Source organism: Aquila chrysaetos, chromosome 6, assembly GCF_900496995.4.
Source record: "Aquila chrysaetos chrysaetos chromosome 6, bAquChr1.4, whole genome shotgun sequence".
NCBI classification, from domain to species: Eukaryota; Metazoa; Chordata; class Aves; order Accipitriformes; family Accipitridae; genus Aquila; species Aquila chrysaetos.
In genome coordinates this window covers 24,631,905-24,652,537 of record NC_044009.1, presented here as the reverse complement: position 1 = coordinate 24,652,537, position 20,633 = coordinate 24,631,905, and the positions used below count along the sequence as shown (strand labels likewise).

The window sequence follows — 20,633 nt, the reverse complement described above, 5'->3', positions numbered from 1 at the left end:
TGTAAAGCAAGCCCTCTGTCCCTCACAGCAAAGTTCCCCTGATGCCTATTGCTTGAGTCACTCACCTCCTTCTGGCTATCGCTCATTTTGTGGGCACTGTGATTTAAAACTTCCTCTCTGCTCAGGAAAAGTCCAGCCTATAATTGGGCTCTGACGTGCATGTCCGCTGAGTGCTTGGGATGGTCTCAGACCATTTCTGCAGCCTCCGTGCCTTATGGCTGCTTCCCTGACTGCAGGAGCCAGCAGCTGCCTCACTGCTACATGCAGTCCCTGGCATGTGCCCTCCTGCTCACAGACTTGTCTCTGCAGGAAGGCTCTCCAGAGCTTTTAAAGCTGTTGACACAGGGGAATTAGCTCTACTCCTGTTTCACAGATGAAAAGTTAAATGACTCGCCCAAAGACCATGTGGTGAGTCCATAGCAGAGCTAGAAATAGAGGCTGGCTCCTTTCACTCAGAATCCAAAAGCTTGAGCTCATGGTGGCCCCAGGTTTCCCCTGGTAGCATTTCCACGAGAAGGTAGGAAGCGGTGAGTGACAGCTCACCAAGTTGACAGACAGCTCCCGTCTGGTGCAAGTGGCTAGATCTGTCACTCAGGAGCTGGGTTTCTGGAGCACTTGAGATTCTCCTTTTGGAGCCAGAGCAGGAACTGATGAGCACAGGGCACTCAGGAAGTGCTCTTCCCTGACATTTAAGAAGGCATTTAATATTTGACCGCTCTAGGGGATGAAGAGAAGGTGCTGATTAGAGTCTGGAAGCATTTGGTACTTGCTTTTATATTTGCTTAGTTTGGTGGATTAGCCACAGGACATGGTGTGAGCATTTTGATGATGCAGAACTTAAGGCTGATCCCTGGAGCTGACGAAATGTGAGATAGGTTAAAAGCATCCGTGTGAGTGAGATTTCATGCTTTCTTCAGTATTTATGGCTTGTCAGCTATTTTAGTTTTGGGTTGGTTTTTAATAGCAATCCTTCATGGTTAAGTAGTTTTTTAATCCAACTTTATTTTGCTTCTATTTCTTTTTATAAGATTTCCACCTCCCTGTGAACTTCAACTGCAACTTTGATCTCCCTGGAGACCTCTGTGGTTGGTCACACGACTTGGCAATGGGTTATACATGGTCTTTTCAGCCTACAAGCACCTGGATTGGCAACTCTGAACCGAGCCCTGAGACTGTGCCTGGTAAGATGGTTAATACCATACCAAAGCAGGGAAGAGGGAGCTGATGGGCTTTCTCTGTGTGAACAGTATGACTGATAATTGCACAGCTATCAAGAGTTGTGAAGGCTGTGCAGAGCGGAACGTTTTCTTTTGTGAAAGCTTTCAGATGCTTTGCTGTATGGTTCATGACTTATTTATAGGACTGTGACTGCTGGCACTGAATTATACTAACTATCCTCTTGAGATAGCCTTGAATCAGACAGTGGGCTTTGAATCCCCTGTGACCATGAAGGTTAGCCCAGGCTTTGTTCCACATCCTGATCCAAACGTCCTCTGTAGGACCCAATGCTTTTTCCACAGAATGCATTTCCTCTTTTGTTAGAGATGCATTGCTTCTTCCCATATGTTGCTTGGATTGCCTATAGTCTTCAGCTATTCTGCACTCTGGGCTTGCATAGGCTGGATTTCAGCCTCCTCCAAGTGAAGGATGAGCTAAGCCCTAAGAATGCTGAAATATGCCAGCTTCTTGCTGTTTGACTTTTGCTCTTTTTCTCTTCTGTGCTTTGGAAGCAGAAGATTTGCATGAGCATGGCAGAGCCTAATTTATGGAGGACCTCACTGAGATGTGCTGGCATGGGTTGGAAGGGAGCCTGCCTCTGGCAGTGTGGTTGATAGATCAAGTTCTTCAGCTTCACATCTTGGAACTTGCCCCAGGACTAGTCCCCTTTCCTTATCCTCATTGACTTTGTGGCACGGGTGGCATGAAGAACGTTTTCCAGTTTCCTCATAACAGTAGACTGCATCACCATGGCATCACATCTCTTCACTATTAGTCATTGCTTATGAAACTCAAGGCTCCCACAGGGAGAACTGGCTGATCCTACCTGTGTTCAGCTCTGCCCTGATGCCCGGTGACTCCAGTATCTGCATGCCATGCACCCAGGGAGCCGTGCATGCTGTGGGCTCCTCCCCGCCCTCCCCCTGGTAAGGTTGAGTCTTGAGATGCAAACATTCAGGCGAACCTGTTAGCCACCTGGCAGAGGCGCTGGCCAGATTGGCAGTGCCGCCAGCCAGTTGGAAAGCGGTGCAGCCAACACCTGGTAGGCAGTGCTAAAGAGGAAAATATGTATTCCAGAAACATATGGGAAGAGGAGAATCTGCTACATCTCCACACACAAATCACCCCTACACAAATGCACACATCATTTCTCTCTTCAGCTCCTGAGGTGCTCGGCATCTTTCTAAGAGACACGGTAATGCTGTAAGTGCAGCCTATATGGACATCTGACAAATTCTTTGGCGTGACATAGGGTCACAGTGTCTGCTATGGAGAAAAACATTTTCATATTTCAAGTGTTTATCTCTTCAGCATTTGAGTGCTTTAGAAGATTAATATCTGGAGCTCAGTGGAGCCTCAGGCAACAGCAGAGAACACTTACAGCCAGCCCCAGACTTAATAACCCTCCCCATCTCATTCGCTGTAATAATGTTTAATTAATATAAGCCTCCTGCAAGTAGGGTAAAAATTACTTATTTTTATAACTCAGACTCAATTTTTCATTTCATTTCCTCTCCCCCGAGTCTCTCTGCAATTAGTTGGCCATAGTTTCTTAGAAGACTCTGTTGTATGTGTGCACGTGTGTGTGTGCGCATGCACAGCCCGGGCGCTGGTGCTGCCTCAGACAGCTCGGCACGCAGTTCTGGTTTTTACCCTTCTTCTACTCCTTCTTCTCTTTCTTAGTTATGAATTGCAAAACCTCATCGCTGCAGCTGAGGGAACATTTTCCTACTGAGTTCAGTGATCTGGTTTTGTGCCAGTGTGGAGAGCTCTCCCTTACGGTGCTGTGCTGAGCCAGGCACCGAAGCACTGGCGAGGTGCAGGCAGGCGCTCAGGCCCTGCCCGGCAAATCACGGACTGTACAGGCAGAGGAAGAGGAGGAGGCAGCAGCTCCAGGGGGCTGAAGTGACTTGCCCACGGTGGTGGAGGAAGTCAGCAGCAGACACCAGGCACAGGCTGAGGGATGGTTGGTGGTGGTGCCATGGGATAAGCCTCCTGGCTGGGTCGGGCAGGAACGCACCCTCCAGGCAGCGTGGGACTGCGGAGGGGCTGGCATGCAAAGGCATTGCTGCCGCGCCTCGCTTTGGTCCTGCTCTTAGAAATTAAGGACACATGACACCAAAGAAAACAACTATTTGCTTTTTTCTTCCCCGCACAGCTTTTAAAAGCAACTCGAGAAACATGAAAAAGAGGCGATGCCAGCCCCTCGGCAGGGACAGAATCGAAGCATTGTTTGGTTCACACTCCCCCATTCTTCCCGTGCCTTTCCCTCGCGCTCCCTCCAGCACTTTGTTTCTACTTAGAAAATTCATCCTCAGACTCCAGGGAGCAGGGAATGAAAAGCCCTTGTTCGGGGTGGTCTCTCCTTGTGAATTCCCCACCCTGGGGTGAGCAGTTGGGTGAAGGAGAGCAGCTGTGCTTGGTTTAGGGGCAGGGCAAAAGCTAACGGGAACTCAAAACCGCTGGAGCCCAATTTACTCTGATTTAAAGGTGCTGGCTCAGGCTAGAGGCCGTGGCTGTTCCACAGTAGCAAGGAAATGTGCTGTGCCTTTAAGAGCCATGTGGGATGTGTTTCTGTTTCTTCTGAAAATGGCAAAAAAACAAAAATTAAAATTAAAAGGGAAAAAAATAATAATGAAAGGAAGAGCCCTGGCTCAGTCTGCATGAGAGAGAGGGGGAAGGAAGTGACCATGGTGAAATATCCTCTGTGAGGCACTTGATTAGAAAAGTCTGCTGAGAGACGGGCCTGAATTCCTCAGATATCTCCCGATTTCATTTTATGTGCTGCATGCAATTCCTCCTCATCTTTGGCGCGGAGAACTTCTCGAGGCTGACAAGACACCCACTGCTCTCATTCCACTATTTTTATTTCCAAGATACTCTTTCAGGCAGCTCTGCATTTCTTTTTTTAGCCCTGTGTTCCTTGGGCTCTTCGCACCATGGATTAGCTCCACGTCCTCTCCTGCAGGCTCCTGTTACACGTTTGCAGACCCCATTGGTAAAAGTGGACCCAAAGTGCCCAACTCAGCAGAAACCCAGCATGGTTCCAGCTGTTACCCTGCCCTTTGCAAGCCTAGAAAATACTGTTGCTACCTTTTCCATCCCCTGCAAGAGACTGCGAGGATTTTTCCCCTCTATGGATTTTCAGATGCTTCCCATCTGTAGAAAGATTCCCCTTAGCTGCACCTAGCAAGCTTCAAGGAGCAACAAGTTCAGCTTTCAATGAAGTTTCATCCCCCCTCCTGCGACACACAATGGCAATATGCCATTGGTGTCAAGATAGAGGTCTTAAGACCTGAAAATAAATCTGAGTTTGTAAGTTGGGAACCTCAACTCTTCGCTGTCTTTGAATTTCACCAGGGTCTTGATCCCGAAGGGTATGAAGATCCTGGGTCGTATCCTTAGCTGGTAGGTGAGGTTGCATTGCTCTCAGTGATGCTACGCTAATAAGCCAACACTGAAAAACTGGAACTGGTGTGTTTTGCCCATTTTTTTTCCCCTCCCCTTTTCTTGCTGCCATTAAGTAAATAACCTTGTGGTCCTAGAAGAGCACTGTGGGGTCTGCACCTCTACCACACACTGCTTCTCATATGGGTGAGCACAGCACTGGGGTCAGAGCCCCGGCAGCATTGTGAACACTGTGTTGTTTGGATGTTGGCAGCTGTACATGCACACAGAAGAGGAAGCGATTTTAACCTTGCAGCTCTCCTGACCACGTAGCTCTTAGGCTGGGCTGCAAAAACCCACCGAGAGCTTCTGTTGTGGGCCACAGCCTCGCTGGCTTTGAGGGTCAGGAATGCTGCTCATTCGGGTTGCAGGCACTGCAGGGAAAGGTTTGTTTGTTTCAAAGCGTTTCCAGCAGAGGAATGTTTGTAGTGCTCTGAAGTTTCATAAGATCTTATTTTTTAAGGAAAACAAATGTTGAGCTGTTTTTAAGCTGATGGTGACCCTTTACCATGCCTGTGTTTTTCCCATGGGATCTTTAAAAGGGAAAGTTTCATATTTTTCCTGCAATCCATGAGAACTTCTGCCTGAAGGCCTTGATCCTACTCTGTCCAAACCAGCAGAAAGGTTTTCATGGTGTTAATGGAGCAGGGCTGGACTGAACTAGGTCTGCACTTACTCTCATGAGACTTACTCCCAGGGCTTATGCCCTGGGGATACATTTTGACCTCTAGGATCAACCCGGTCCCCTTTGAAGTAGGAGGGAGTCTTGCATGTGGGGTGGTGTGAAAGTCAAGCACTTCTGTGCAATGGGTGAGCAGCTGCACACTGCGGGAAGGAGGCTGCATACCCGGCTCTGTCTGTCCCTGCTCCCCCCATGTGTGGTGCAGGTTGCCTCTCAGCAAAGCTGTACGTGGCCCTCTGGACCCTCGTTTGCACAGTGAGGAGAGCAAACCCTAAAAAGTCATTCATGCCTTGGCTGCCTGCAGCATGGTGGAGCTGGGGTGCCCCAGCACCCAGATCACGGGAGGTTTGCTGAGCATCGGCTGGGCTGTGCGAGTGCCCCGGCCGCAGGCTAGGGCCAGGCTGTGGCTGGGCTGTGGCTGTCCTCATGCCCGTGCTGTCTTTCATGAGAGAAGGGGCATGGCCACGGTCTGTCCCTGCATTGCCAGCAAAGCTCCTGCTCGCTTGGGCTGGGCTGGAGGCAGAGGAGAAGAAACCATTCCTCTGGGGCTCACCCATTTCTTCGCTGCTTGCCCGAGTCCTTAGTCACTTTTTGGACCCATGCACCAGTGACACACACTGCCTATAAAACCGGGCTGGAATGCTCTCTGGAAAGCAAGACACTGTCTCTCAAATCTTAGTGCGTGCATCACTCCATCGCTTCGCAGCAGTGACTTAGCAGCCTGTGAGTCACAGAGCCCGATTCAGGAAAGCGTGCGTGCGCGCGAGCAATCCGCAATGTGCAGCCTGTGTGGTGGAAGTGCCGGCTCGGTTAATGCCTTTCATTGTGCACGCACAGACGCCCGGGCGCGGGTGGGTCTGCACACACCCTTTCATGTAGGGGCATGCAGGGTGCCTGCCAGGCTAGTGGTGGACGCAGCACGGTGGCAATCGGCTCACTTAGCATAAATGTCAGGCTCTAATTGGCATTTGGTTTGTCAGGGACGCTGTGCCCTCCCTGCGCTCCCGGGGGGGGAGGCAGTAGGACTCACAATTGTGCCGCGGTGTTGAGGACGTGAGGCTTAATTAAGAGAGAGGATGTAATGGCCTGTCCATTAGAAAGGCTCCAGAGAGCAGGCAGAGGGCTTGGTTCTGGGCCGGTGTGGGGTTTTATGCCTTTTCACGGACTGATTTAGAGACTGAAATGGCAAGGACTTGGCAGGCTAATTAACACATAATCAAAATTGAGGGGATTTTCCAGCAGACACAGTGATCTAGTTAATATAAATATTAGTTTTACGGAGGATTGATTTCCCTTCGTAAATGAAAGCCTGTCATTGAGGAGAGGCCTGTCACTGAAATAACGGCGGCAGCCTTTTGAGGTGAATTTGCATGATTTGCCAAAAAAATTAAAAATATATTAACTATCCAATTTCAATCTGCATATCCATGCAGCTGCCATCCCCCTGCTACCAGAGCACCCTGCAGTTGTCAGGGTATCTGAGCTGATCCACTTCCTGGAAAAGGCGAGGGCTGATGCAACCTCCAGTTCACATGCCCCAGAAGAACGGCAGGATTAGGCCCCGCTGGGACGTCCCCTTGGCCCTGACACAGCATGATCAGGGTGGCATTTGGGGCTGCGCAGGCAGCAGGCAGGGCCTGGAGCAGAGGTGTCACCTATGGGATTTGGCAGACAAGAGGTGGCTGCCGGTGGGCTGCAGCGCTGCCACTAAAACGCACCGTGAAACAAGCTCTGCAATGAAGAAGCGTGCGGTGACCTTTGGAGGGACATAAGGCAATTCAGCGTGGGTCCTCCGTAGGAGCAGCAGCTGTAATTCAACAATATCCAGCAAGGGGGAAATGCGGAGGGAATCTGAAATCTCAGTAATTGCTTGTGTACATCCTGGCCCACATGTTTTGCTGGAAAACCTCCAGATGTGCTGCTGAGACCGATGAGGGAAGGTGCTTTTCTTGGGAGAGGGGGTGAGACGTGCAGGACCCAAGCACAGGCGGGCTGACCTTGCAGAGGGGGTGGCTGCCGTGACTCGTGCTTGCAGCCTGACCCAAACCGCGAGGCTTCATCCCCTGCTGCCCCTAATGTCCTCTCAGATGGCTTGCTAGCAGGAGGGGACAGGCGCGCCAAGAGGAAACCGCGTTGGCCAGATGGTTTGTTTGCAGGGCCCGGCTGGTGATTTATCCGGGACTCACTGCCGTGCACATACAAGCGACTCTGCCGTCGTCTGGCTGGGGATGGTTGCATGTTCACGCTCCTCTGGCTCCCCTACATCCAGATGATCCCATAAATCTTCCATGAGATTTATGCCGTAGCATCGGTTGCAAAAACAGCGGTAGGTTAAAATGCCTGAGCAGGTTTGTCCTGCCTTTTTTGAGCCGGTGCTTTGAACTACGAGTGCCAGTTCGGTGGGGGATGTAGCTGCTGTGTTAGCTGGAATAGAGGCTGCAAAGCGAAGTTCTGGGAAAGAGATTAAAATGCATTTCTGAGCCTGGAAGGATTGATCAGCTCATCATTGCAAGGCTCCCTTCAAGTGTTTTAGCAGGGGAAATCAGCCTTTCAGGTGCTTTCTGTGCCAAAGGCTTCCATTTACTGTATCAAACAGAGCGACTACTGGAACCACCGGGCTCCCACATGCTGTTCCAACAATTAGCTCCACAGTGCCCTTGTTCAGTCAGTCTCAGCAAATTTGTGGGGCTTTTCAGAAGGTCCAGCTAGCCATTAGAGTGATCCAGTCATTTCATCTTCAAATGACACAGAAAGTCGTGTCTGCTTGCACTCAGCTCGCTGCTCCAGAAGCTGGTACCAGGAGCGGGAGCGCATGGTGCCCAAACCCACTGTTACTTGCAGGGGAGCAGCTGGGTTCATCAGCCGAAGACCAAGCCTCCCCGCAGCCCTTGGGACTGCCAAGAAGGTCCTGGAGAGCCCTGTGGGCCCCAGCAAGTGCTGGGCAGGGAGCACAGGAGATGCAGGGCTTGGGAGGGCTCCTGTGGCTCTGAAAGAGCCTGTGTGGTTGAGGGGAGCATTGGTTTTGGCTGCAGTTTAGTAGTTTGTTTGATTTCACAGCCTGATAGGAATGGGAACAAACAGGAGGTCGGTATCTTCCCTGGTGGGAGGGATGTGACTCAGAGGCACACAGGCTCTTTTGCTGAAGTAGCAGAGGCAGCGACGCTGGGTACCACCGGCTCCCAGTGAGGGGTGGGGATCGTGAGGGATGTCCAGCTGCACAATTAACGTAGTCCCCTGTGTTCAGCTGTGGGCTTTGGGTGGATCCAAGGATGGCTCGCATCCCTGCACTCACTCAGGCTGCCTAGATACTGGCACCAAAGGTCGGTCCTGAACTTTGAGGATCTGGATTTGATCATTCTTGAGCCTGACTGGTGCTTTTATTAAAGATTTGCCTGTGAGACCATTTCAGCTGTGAGATAATTGTATGATTGCAGTCTGATTTGCTCTTCCACCTTGTTTGTTGTTGCTGCTTTTTTCTTGTTGTTGTTGCTTTTTTCTTTGAAGAGGCTTGTAGTGAATTACAAAAAGAGGATTTTAATTCAGGAGACCTTGATGACTTATTATGCCTTATCACTCCGTAGGCATGGAGTACAGCTTGTTCTTTTTTTTTTTTATTATTTCCTCCACTTGTTTATTTCCCACATCTCCTCCTCCACCACTACCACTCTGAGGTAAATCACAAGAACACTCCTCCATTAGAGAACGGCATGGTACCTTTTCAAGTGATTCACTCAAGCAGGAGTAGGCAAACATGCTTTCATCTTTTTTTCTGCTACTGTTTGTTGGCATAAAGTGCCAAGTGGCCCAAGTACATTTCACAGGTGCTGGAAAATATTGCTGGAAAATGTTGTACTTTCTTTATGTGGCCGGTCAGGGACAGATTTGTCCTTCACGCAGCAAAATCAGTGAAAGTTCCTATGGAGTGGATAAGCTTTTGAAATATTTTGATCATACATCCCGGGAGTAGAGTGATGGCAAATCTTTCCACTGTCTTGTCCTATATTTATTTTAGAAAGCTGTGTAGCTCACGGTGGCTGGTTTCAGCCCAGCTCTCTGGCAGTGACAAACTTCGGGCAGGGCCAGTGGCTGTGCAGCCACTGATACATCTCCCTTGGGCTGGGATGTCACCAGATTGCTGAGTGGCAGCGATGTCAGCCGCTGTTTTCTGGGTGGGACCTGTCTTTTGATGCTCAGGAACTGGGGTCTAAGTTCAGGTCTGTCTGGTTTAAGTTTTGGAGATGTTTTGGGTGCACTTTGCAAACATTCTCAGTGCAGACGCTGCTTTCCTGCCATTGCTGTGGGCACTGAAGCCGTAGAAGGAGCAGGGCAAGCAGGAGGCAAGCTGCTGCTCAGAGCTTTGCCTGTCAAGCGCAGCGGGCTGAGATGAGGGGAAAGGAAGCGACAGACCCTGAGGTGTGGTCCTGGGGCAGAGGTAACCCCCCTGGGCTGCGGGAGGGCTTGCACATGCTGGCATGAAGCATCAGTGACACTTGCCCACTGTGTAGCAAGAGCAAGCATGTTCATCCCTCTGTTGAGTGAAACGCAAAATACGGCAATATTTGTCGTTGGCCTGTCTGTGTCACCTTGTACTGCAGGCACTGCAGTCAGAGCAACCCAAGGGACTCTGTCCTGCCATTGGTCTTGATGCAGGGGACATGTAAGGATCAGTTCAGCTACATGCTTGGCTTTCAGTCTGTGCTAAGGGAATTCAGGCATCCAAGCTGCAAATGGGAAACTCCTTGAGGAGGCTTCTCATCAGAGAGGGCTGGAAACCACTGATTCCAGACCAAATCAGCCGTGCCCAGGGATTTGTATCCGTGGGCTTTTGCTGCTATTGGTATTCAGATCAAGTATTTCCAATTCCAGTCTCAGCCTTGAACTTCTCCTGGGATATCAAACATACTGAATCTCCTCCCTGAGGACTGACAAAAAGCATGGCTCAATATAAATGTAATATTAAAGCAAGTGAATCCCCTGCTGTATGTATTTTAGCTACCTTCAAATTTGCAACTACCCGGTTATCACCTGTGCATACTTCACTCACTGGGACCACGTCCTTCCTCTGAGCTGTGCTTTAGGGGCTGTTTTGCTGCATTACAGAAAAACTGAGAGCCAGGCTTTCATTTTGTCATGCGTATCCTCAAAACAAAACTGTCAGCTAGATCCTGATTGTGGAGTATTTACTGCTGGGGATGAAAAGAGGCAGGATGAACACAGCTTGAGATCCCCATCCCAAGATGAGTCTTCAGCACCAGCGGTTAGAAAAACCCACCTCAGGCTTGTTCGCTGAGCAAGCTCCCAGCAGAATAAACACCCCGCACCCCCGCAATGTCATTATCGTGGCGTCACTGCTTCTGACAATAACTGCTCTTTAACTTCTCCTAATTATGTCGATCTTCAGCTTACCGCTTTCTGGTTTTGCTGTCGGTCTCCTACCAAACAGTGGTGGCTGGTGAGGGAAGTGTGCTCCTCGATGCCCTGCCCAGGGCGCAGCAGTGGCATGGCTTGCTGTGCGCGCGGAGGGTGCTGGTGCGAAACACCCACTCCTGCAGGCATGGGTGTGAGAGCCTGCCCGGCACTGCCAAAGCCACCTGGCAGGAGGTGAGACGCATGTTGCAAGTGGCCACAGAAAATAATATAACGGTGTTTTCCTCTTTGAATAGATGGCAAGAATTACCTGCAGCTGCAGAGCAGCGGAAGGAGGGAAGGCCAGCGAGCCCGGCTTATCAGCCCCACCATCTATCTGCCCCAGAGCGCTGTCTGCATGGTCTTCCAGTACCAGGCGTGGGGCAGCAATGGGGTGATGCTGCGGGTCTGGCGGGAAGCCAGCCAGGAGCACAAGGCACTGTGGGTCATCATGGAGGACCAAGGGGAGGAGTGGAGGGAAGGTCGCGTCATCTTGCCGAGCTACGACATGGAGTACCGGGTAAGATGCTCGGGGAAGGTGTGCTGGATCAGGCTGGCATCTCCAGCATCTTTATTTCAGTGTTTCAGAGCCAGGTCCCATTCATCATTAGGGAATGTGACTGTTTTCATTGTGTTTCTCGAGTTACCATAGTAACTAAACGACACTGTTTGTTATTCAGAGAGTGCCTGTCTTCTGCACAGACTTGGGCCTTTGTTCAGCCTGTTGCCTTTTACATTCCTCCAATCTCCCACTTTGCAAATATTTTCCCTTCTTTTTTTTTTTCCATTTTGTTTTGTGCATTTTTCCCCCCACAACTGATGGTCATTAGATAGTCTGACCAGAGGCAGGCATGCAGCTCCAGGGAGCAAACCTAAACCCTGCAGCCAGGAGAAGTGGGAAGCTGGGAGGGGGCACAGCCAGCTTTTAAAGGTAGGCAGCAAACAGCCCTTCTTCATGCTGGGCTGCAAGTGCTAACAGGGAGAAGGAAGAGGGAACACAGGTTTGTTGTGAATCCACTTGTTGGATACCTTAGACCAGATCAGAGGGCTGGGTGCAGTGCTGTGGGATGAAGGCCCTGTCCCACTGTCAGATTAGTGGAAGAGGGAGGGATGAGCTGGAGGGAGCCATGCTGCTCGCTGCAGCCGCCTGAGCCCCTCTGGCACGGCCATGCCAGCACCCCGCGGCGAGGCTGCTGCTTCCAGGAATGCCTTTGGCGTGGTTAGTCCTTCCGGGCAGCGTGCCATTTGCCAGGGAGCCAGGGCTACTGTTGTCACTTGTTAACGAGCATCAGCATGGCGTCCAGCACCCTCCAAAGCAGAAGGAAACATGTACTTTCAGGCTTCAGGCAGCACTTCGATGACCACCCTGGCAGGGAGCCTTGCTCCAGCCTGCTCCCAGCCCCGACCCTGACCTGGGGAGCTGCTGCTCTCAGGTCACTGACCCCTCCAAACTGCTGCCTCCCATGTGGGTTGATGGCCTGAGCTTGGGACCAACAGCTCTGACGCTCTGTCCCCTGCTCAGTCAGATGTCCAGCCCTTTAGGGAGGTGTCCTTGCGGGCAAGCATGGGTCCCGGCTGCCCAGGCACCCCAGATGAAAGGGGGCACCTAAAATAGGGAGAGGAGGTTTGTGAAATACATCTCCCTAGGAAATTATTTGGACCCTCGAGAGCAGGCAGGGAGATATAAAGCAGAAGCTTTGCACTGGAGCTGCATGACTAGTTTGCATGCATGTGTTTGGCTTTTTAATAAAATGCCAGTAAACGCAATATGCCTACAGATAAGAATGATGGGCACTGGCTGACTACTTTATGTGTTAAATGTGAATATACCGGCATTAGCTAAATAATGGCATCATTATGTAAATAATGCAAGTCTCTCCACTCAGCAGTTCTTAGAGCTAACGACTCTATTTATTTTTGTAAATATATTTTGCCTGTGATTAAGTAGGAATAAATTGACCCTTCTCCTCTAACATTTCAATACTTCTTATGTAATGTTGATGGGAACAGCACTTTACAGTTAATGTAGCTGTGCATTTTGTGTCCTTCCCTTCCTTTTTCTGATCATAGCCCAGTTAATACCCCGGGCCAAATCTGCTGCTGCTGTAAGTCAGCGTTATGCCACTTGCATAATTTGCGCAAGGGCTGGGGGGTGGCCTCCAATGCAGAACGTTGGTTCACGGAGTCTATATTCCGTGCGAGAGGCGTTTCATTGAACAAATTGCAAGCCAAGTGCTGCTGCCGAACCTGGGGCAGCTTTCACTGGGGAAGGGGTGGCAGAGGCAGGGCAAGGGATCAGGACTAGTCTCAGGTCATCTGCAGGTGTGCAGGGAAAGCCAGGAGCAGATGTCCTGCCCTTTCCCTCAGGAACAGCAGCCACTCTCTGTCTCCCAGCTTAGCATTGACATTTCTGTCCTGATTTCTCACAGATTGTGTTTGAGGGATTTATACGCAATGGCCACTCGGGAGAGCTCGCCCTCGATGACATCCGGCTGGGCACCGACATCCCGCTGGAGAACTGCATGGGTACGTGCCACGTCCAGCCACGGGGGCCGCGGTGGTGGGGGTGGGCAGCTGGGGCTGGAGACCTTCCACTCGCAGGCTGCCAGTGGGCCACTTCTCCCCTGCTTGAGTTACTGGGAGTCTCTGGATCTCAGCTGGGACTTTTCTTGTCCATGAAAGAAATGAGGGGGACTCAGTCTCTGGGGATGGGGGCTCTGGCTGCTTTGGTGTGAGAGGCAGGAAGCACATGTCTCTGCCGCGCAAAGCTGAAAGAGCAGCTGAGGGTTACCGAGGACTCTTCTATGTGATAAGGACATACACCAAATTTAAAAGGAAAGTGCTGGACAAAAGAAACCAGCTGTCAGTCAGTATTACACACTTAGAGGCGCCGATGAGTTCAAAAGGAGTCTTCTCTAATAAGAAATAAAATAGCAGAGGGGTTTTACAGCAATGTTAACAGAATAACAAAAGAAATTTTTGTCCTAGAATTCACCATTCCCCAAACCAGGCCAAAAGCCAGGTGGATTCATTCAATGTGAAAGACAGAGAGGGCTTTAAAAAAAAGAGAGAGCAAAAAAAGTGTATTTTAGCAGTTTGCTGGTGGAGCCATTGCCCTGCCCTGTTCCTCTAGCTGGTATATCCACGCATGCACTCTGATAACTCTGGTCGCCATCTAGCTTGGTTGTAGATTTAGAGCCATCCCAGCTGAACGTGGGACCAGCAATATTCAATTAGTGGGATCTGTGCTGAGAGCTGCCCACAGTAGGAAGGCCCTGCTCTTCTGCATGACCTGGGAGAGGTGTGTTTCACTGTTAAACACCTGCAAAGTGTCTGACCCATCCTGAAGTCAGTGTTAAAAGTCAGGAAGAGCAGAGCGTCTCTCCCCTTTGGGCTTTGAAAGGCCCCATTCAGTGAAGCTGCTCTCCTCGCCCCCACCAAGGGAGGGGAGGATTCTGGTGCCTCCTAACCCAAGCGGGACAGATGCTCTCTTCCAAGGGGTGTATCTCGGGGGATGAGGCACAGGACAAATTGTGCCTAGGAAGGGCTGGTTGCGTCACTTGCTGCCCTGTGCAGGCAGGCGATGGTGAAGATGGTGCAGGAACCAGCATTAATAATAGAACAGAGGACCGGGACTGCCCCAGAGATGTACTTGAGCGCCGTTGGTCCCAGTTTCTTTGATGCTTTGAACTCTGCTGGTCTCCCATCTGCCAAAAGAGCTGATACTCCATATGTCAAATTCCCTGTATTTAAGGCTTGACAGTGGTGTTTTAATCCCTTGCCTTCTATGGCATTAAAAAGAAGCAAGACTGATGATTAACATCAATAGCATTTCCTATCTAACTTCTTTTGAGCTCAGCAATTCACCTAGCTCCAGTGTTACTGTATCTTGGGCCTCATGAACCTAAAACTTAGTATTTCAGAACAAAAACATTAATAAATTATAATGTTTCAAGTGTTGCCAGCCCTAAAAATAACACCAAACTGCTACACAAAATTATTTGTCCCATTCTAGGAAGTTGAATGGGAATCTTAAAACCGATAAGGATAGTTTGTTTCAGATCATTTCTAACCAAGGGCTCCCACTGCAAACTTTAACATAACTCATGGGTCATTTCTGATGTCACCAAAATAATAATGAAATGGTAGAGATACAGTGCTGCTCTCTCCCTGTCAGAGCCATGAGAATAGCTGACTCCAGCACAGGCTACTGTTTTTTCAGATGTAATCCTGGGAAGTAATCTGATTCCTTTTTAGCGTGAAAGAACACTAATAAGTCACAATAATTTTTTCCTTTGACAAATGTGTCATTCACATTCTGAACTTGAGTGATGATTTCATAGCGCTCAGTAGAGCCAGAGTCTGCTTCTGTGACTCACAGGCATAATGCAGAAGTAATCTAAAAATAATCAGAAGTCTATTACTTCTGCCAGAAGGTAATCAGTAATAAGTACCGATTATTGCTTTTCAGATCCAGTAATTTGTAATAGATTACTTCTTCAAAGTATCTTGAGAAAAGAAAAAAAATCACTTACCTTTGTTTCTTATCACTGTGAGATGGAGAGGAGCATGGCATCGATGCCCAGATGTTGCCACACAGTTCCCATGTGAATAACGATGCGAGAGTTGAGCCATAAACCAAACTGCTCTTGCAAATTTTAGGGAGTTTCACAGTTTCATGACTGGGCCAGGTGGGGCTTTGTCTTTGGATGACTCAGGGCAGCCAGCTGAATCCAAATGACCCTCAACCTCGGACATATTTTTCTCTGAAGTCTGTGTCTGAGTTGAAGCTTATTGTGTCTGGTCAGTCCCCAGCTGAGACAGGTTTCTCCCTGTCCTGGGGAGGTTGGCCAGCATCCTGTGCTGTTCCCAGCGAGTGGCTTCTGTGGGGCAGAGCTGCACGCCTGCTCCACTTGGCTGCTGCAAATCAACAGTGACATGAACTGTGGCCTTGTGTGTAATATTCCCTTCTCTAATACTAGTTTTTTGTTTTTTCCTTTGCAGAACCCATCACAGCATTCCCAGGTGAGAACTTCTACTTTCCAGGTAAAACTGCACTTCTCTCAGTGGTTTCTTTCTGCTGGCATGGGCTATTACATTGAAGGAAAGCGATGTGCGTGCTTGTACAAATGTTCTGAGCAGTGAAATGGCAAGTCTGTGCTAAACCTCCCCCGCCGCAGCAGCAGGAGGTGGCACCCTCTGACTCCTGCTAGGTGACAGGGACCAGGCAAACAGACAAGTCCTGCTGTCTTGGGGATGAATAGCATTAGGAAACCTGCCATCATGAGGCATTCGGCCTCCTGAAGAGCAGCTGAGCCCAAAATGGGAAGGCTGAGGAATAAAGGGTAATTATCAACTGACTTAAACGAAAAACCAGTAGCCAATTAAAAGTAAAATGAGGTGGCAGTGACTTAAGTTGTGGGGGGAGATGTTTATAGATGCTCTGGCAGTGGTGGTGTTCGAGCTGCTGGGGAAGGAGGGTGGGGCTGGTCTGCTTGGAAGGGGAAGGGAGTTGGGAGGTAGAAGTGGGAGAGCAAACTGCCATGAGGAGCTCTGAAGGTGACAGTCAATAAAAGGAAAACAAGGTGAAATAGTGCATTTAATAGCTTAATACTAGCCTGGAGGATAGAAACCGGTATTTCTCTGATCAAACCTACAGAGTAAGAGAAAAGGTGAGGAACTCAGAAAAACTGCCTTGCTCTTTGAGCAGTCAGTGGGGATGCTGTTTGTCTTGCTCTGGGGTGGGAAAAGCTGTCTGCTTTTGTGGGGAAGATCAGTTTAGTCTGTCTGAGGTTTTTTCCCTGTGTTTTGATTTTGGATTTTGTTTTCCTGCCTGCCTCTTCAGGAATGCATCTGGGGGCTGTGTTGTGATGAAGAGCAAACTTGGGGCTCCCCTTAACTTTGAAGGTTGTTTTGTCAGTTCAGTCAATGCACCCTTTGCTTTCACTTGGACATGATGTCTGTACTCTTCCCATCCCCTACTCTGCTGGTGGGCTGTAAGATATGGCTGGACTCTACCGTAGAAGCAGCTACATTTCTGTGCAGGGCAAAGCTGTCTCTGGTGGGTACGTGCGTTGGAAGCTGTGGCAGTAAAGGAAAAGTATACACCAAGACTGAAGTCACGTGCACGACTCCGTCCCTGGGGTGTGACGCAGGCTGTCGAGCATTACCAATGGGAGGGACATCCGCAGGGCATAACACCATATTTTACAGTCATACCCATACTGTAACAACTAGGAATTTGGGTTTGCTTGTTTTTATCTTGCTTATTTATCTGCTACTCGGGCTTGTGGTGTCACTGAAAAGCTGCTGCAATATTCTCAGCTGACAGTTAAAGCCTCACAACCCTTCCTTACTTACACCATCGCTCCATGTTCTCCTGGGCCTAGGCTGGTACCTATTTTGCCATCCTTGTCTTTTGGGGCTTGTAACGTGTGTCATCTTCAGTTTGAACCTCCCTCTGGGTCCTCACACCAAGTCTATCCCAAAGTCCTCATGTTGTTTTCCTCTTCACCCCATGCCTTGCTGCCTGTATGCCTCCGTTTCTCCATCGTATTCCCCAGGGCACACTGGCTGGGTAGGGACAGCATTTGCTGTGCCCAGCACAGTGAGGTCCCTGAGCACCACAGGCAGGTGCTGTTGCAGGCACACCTCCCCTTCACAGAGGAGCTCGCCAGCTTATGCCAGTGGGCTCCTGCCCATTGCTAGCTCCCTCGAGGACATCCTAGCACTGGTCACAATAGGTGAGCAATTGCAGCAAAATGTCGAAAAGGTTCCCCTGGCTGATGGGCAGGAATAGATGGGACAGAGGGATGAAGTGACCATGGAAAGAGCAAAATGCAGAGGGAAAATATGAAGAAGTGAAGATGAAGATTGTAGACTGCAAGATAGTAATTAAAATGAGGGAGACAGAGACACCCAACAGAAGGAGAGGGTAAAAGGAGGGGAAGAAGTCCCTAGCTGGAGAAAAGAAGAGAGAGAGATGAAAGACTGTGCAGGAAGTATTGAGATGTTCTGTAGCCCCCACTCTTGCAATTACCTGATGAGCTGAAAAAGTCAGATGCCATTAAAAATAATAGCAAATCCTTCCTCTCCTGACTTGGGAGCAAAGCTGAAAACATGCACCTTCCAGGCTCCAGGATCACAAGGCGAATAATAAGAGAATTGTGTGGGTGGAATATCTTTCAGCTCGTGGGTCGGGATCGTACAAGACCAGTCAAGTGTGCTTAAACTGTGCTGCATTTGAGAGTTGATGCATCTCACCCTTAAAGAAAAGGTATAACAAGTAGCTCAAATCAAGGAGTTAGTTAGATAAATACCAGGTTAAAAATAAGACACATATTCCAAAGAGCGTGGAGACAAACCGTGGGGAGAATTTGCCTTTGGGACTGGTGGATTCTCCCACACTGGGTATCCTGAAATCAAGACAGGGATATCTTCCTGGAGAAATGAAAGGTAGCAATTAAGAGGTTGAGGCTGACACTGGTTCTGTGGCATTCAGATTAAATGAAGGTAATACTTGCTTTCATCTGTGCCATCTATGAAAAGTCCAGCTGTATTGCTTGTCCACAGTGGTTAATGTCAGTGATTTCAGAGAGGAATACGAGCTGTGACAAAGCAGTGGCAGAGCAAGGCAGGCAGCCCTCTAGGAGGCTCTCTGGAAAGGATTTTCTCCTTTTTTTCCCCAGATGACATTTGCTCTTGCTTCTTTTGGGTTTTGATTTTTGCTGCACAGCTCTAAAACTGGTCCCTGTAGAGTCTTCCCTGTTGGGAAGAGGAGGGGGCTGTACCTGGCCAGGTTGGAGGTGCGAGCGCAGCAGCACACCCACATGAAATCATCCACTCTGTAGGGATTAAATCAGATTTCCATTGACCGGTGTCCTAAGCCGTGCATAAACACAGCACCCACAAACTTGACAGCAACAGCGGGAAGCGTTGCTTTATTAAGACAAGAGCCCTAGTGAATAAATGAGGAAGGGCAAGTGTGTGTGTGTGTGGCAGAAGGCAAAGGGGAGTGGAAAAATTATTAAGTTAAGAAGATGGATTTTTTTTTTCCATCTCCCTGAGCAGAGAACTTTTCCACTGATATAAGAGAAAACTTCCAGAGAGCAGCAGAGCCAGTAAAAACAGAGCAGATAACATCAGCGCTGTGTGCTGAGTGGATGGGCAGCTATATTTAGTGGCTGACAGTGTAAGGAAGAACAATCATTAATGTTGGGAATTGGCTTCGTTAGGGCTTAGAGACAACTGAGTGTGATTCCTTAATGACTTCAGTTGCTAAATGAACTCTCCAGACTTCTGCTATCTCCTCAGCAGGGCTGCGGGGTGCGGAAACAGGGGCTGAGGAGGGGCTCTGCACCACCCCTCATACTTGCAGCCCTGGCTGCTGCATGGGGACATCTGGAGCGGGTCAGAGCCAAGCAGAAGTTGTACTGAACCCGCAGCTGCCTCGAGGTCCCCCAGGGATCCCTCCCACAAGTGGGATCATCTGGGGCGCATCACGCTGCTTCCCTCCATCCTCAGGCAGGCATAGGGCAGAGGTGTGTGGGGAAGGGGCTCCTCTATGGCCAGACCCACCCTTTGTATTCCCAGCCCTGTGCCAGGCAATGTACAGCCATCGGGAGGCCATGCAAACCTTCCTTCCCTCTGTTTTTCAGAGGGGAGCCCTGCTCGCCCACAAGCTCGGGAGCTGTCAGCATCCCTGACACCTGCCCCCCTCTCCCACCCCAGTTTCCACCGGCGGGGCCCAGTGCGTATCGGTGGTGTGAGAGGCTGTTCGCCTGTAAACCTCTTGCTGGAGCAAGGCGCTATGTAAGCAGAGGCTGTCACCGAGCGTAAACACAAGTGGCTTCTGCACAGCGAGCAGACCTGCGATCTTCCCGGGGGTCAGGCCCGCGTCCCGGTGCTGTCAGGCGCAGGCAAAGTGTTGCTGATCCATTGGGGATGGCGGTGGGCCGCATGCGGGTCTGGAGCGGCTTGGCCAGCTGGATCTGTGGTGAGAGACAGCAACGGGCTATCAGTGAAGCTCAGGGCGGTGTTGAACATGCTCACCCCAGCGGGGGGCTGGTGGCGGTCCCCGTGGGGCGTCCCACGCTGCCACCCCCTGTGCAGTGCAGCGCTCAGGGAGGCTCAGGGGTGTGCTGCTTTCGTTCCCCCGCACCCAGGTGGCCGGTGAAGGTAGAGAAGGAGGTCGGAGGGCTGCCTGCTCCCTGCCTTTGCCACCCCCAACACACAGCCCAGCCTGTACTCCCCTTCCCCAGGTGCCGTCGGGGGGCAGGAGGGATGGGGCCACCCCCATTCCTGGCGGCAAGGGGTGGCCGGGGTGAGATGCGGCGAGGGCGGCTTATCTGGCAGGTAAACTTCTCCTGAGACATCCAAATTTCTTGCCTACAATGACAAATATGTGGGTGGTTCCCAGCCTCCTGCTCTGTAAAAGCAGGATTTGTCTTGCCTGTGTGGCTTTTCTTCTTGGTTTTGAGGGGTTTTTTTGTGGTAGCTGTGCATCTGGGTGCAGTGTTCATTCTTATTTTTACTCCCTGTGCCTGGGTTTTAGGGGATGGGGAAGGGAGGAAAGCCTTGTGACAAGCGCAGGAACCATCATTTTGCCTCATCTTCTGTGCCACCAGCAGCAGAAAAGCCATCGCCATCCCAAATTTGCCAGCCAGTGGCTCAGCTGGTAGGGCATTGTTTGGAGGGGAGGGTGGAGGCCGTGCTGAGAGATGCCCTTGCTGCTAGCAAAGTCGGGTACATCCTGCACAGTTTTGTTTTTTCCCCTTGGCATCCTCCGAGCCTGCTCAGGAAACCAAGCTGGCGTATGGTTAGCGCAGAGCTCAACAATATGCTGACACCAACCCACAGGAGCCCCCAAAATTCTGCTTGC

General features: G+C 50.2%; 1 protein-coding gene across 6 annotated transcripts in view; it reads left to right on the top strand.

Annotated features, from left to right (window-relative positions):
• The window catches only part of NRP2 (neuropilin 2), a 91,015-nt gene that overhangs the window by 54,382 nt on the left and 16,000 nt on the right, over positions 1-20,633 (top strand). For 3 of the 6 annotated variants that reach the window (XM_030018098.2, XM_030018100.2, XM_030018102.2), the window contains exons 12-15: positions 1,029-1,181; positions 11,011-11,273; positions 13,183-13,279; positions 15,758-15,778. In XM_030018098.2, coding sequence (XP_029873958.1) covers positions 1,029-1,181; positions 11,011-11,273; positions 13,183-13,279; positions 15,758-15,778 — 534 coding nt within the window. Of the gene's footprint in view, positions 1-1,028; positions 1,182-11,010; positions 11,274-13,182; positions 13,280-15,757; positions 15,800-20,633 lie in introns of all 6 variants that reach the window. The other 3 variants (XM_030018099.2, XM_030018097.2, XM_030018101.2) reach the window with 1 other exon arrangement.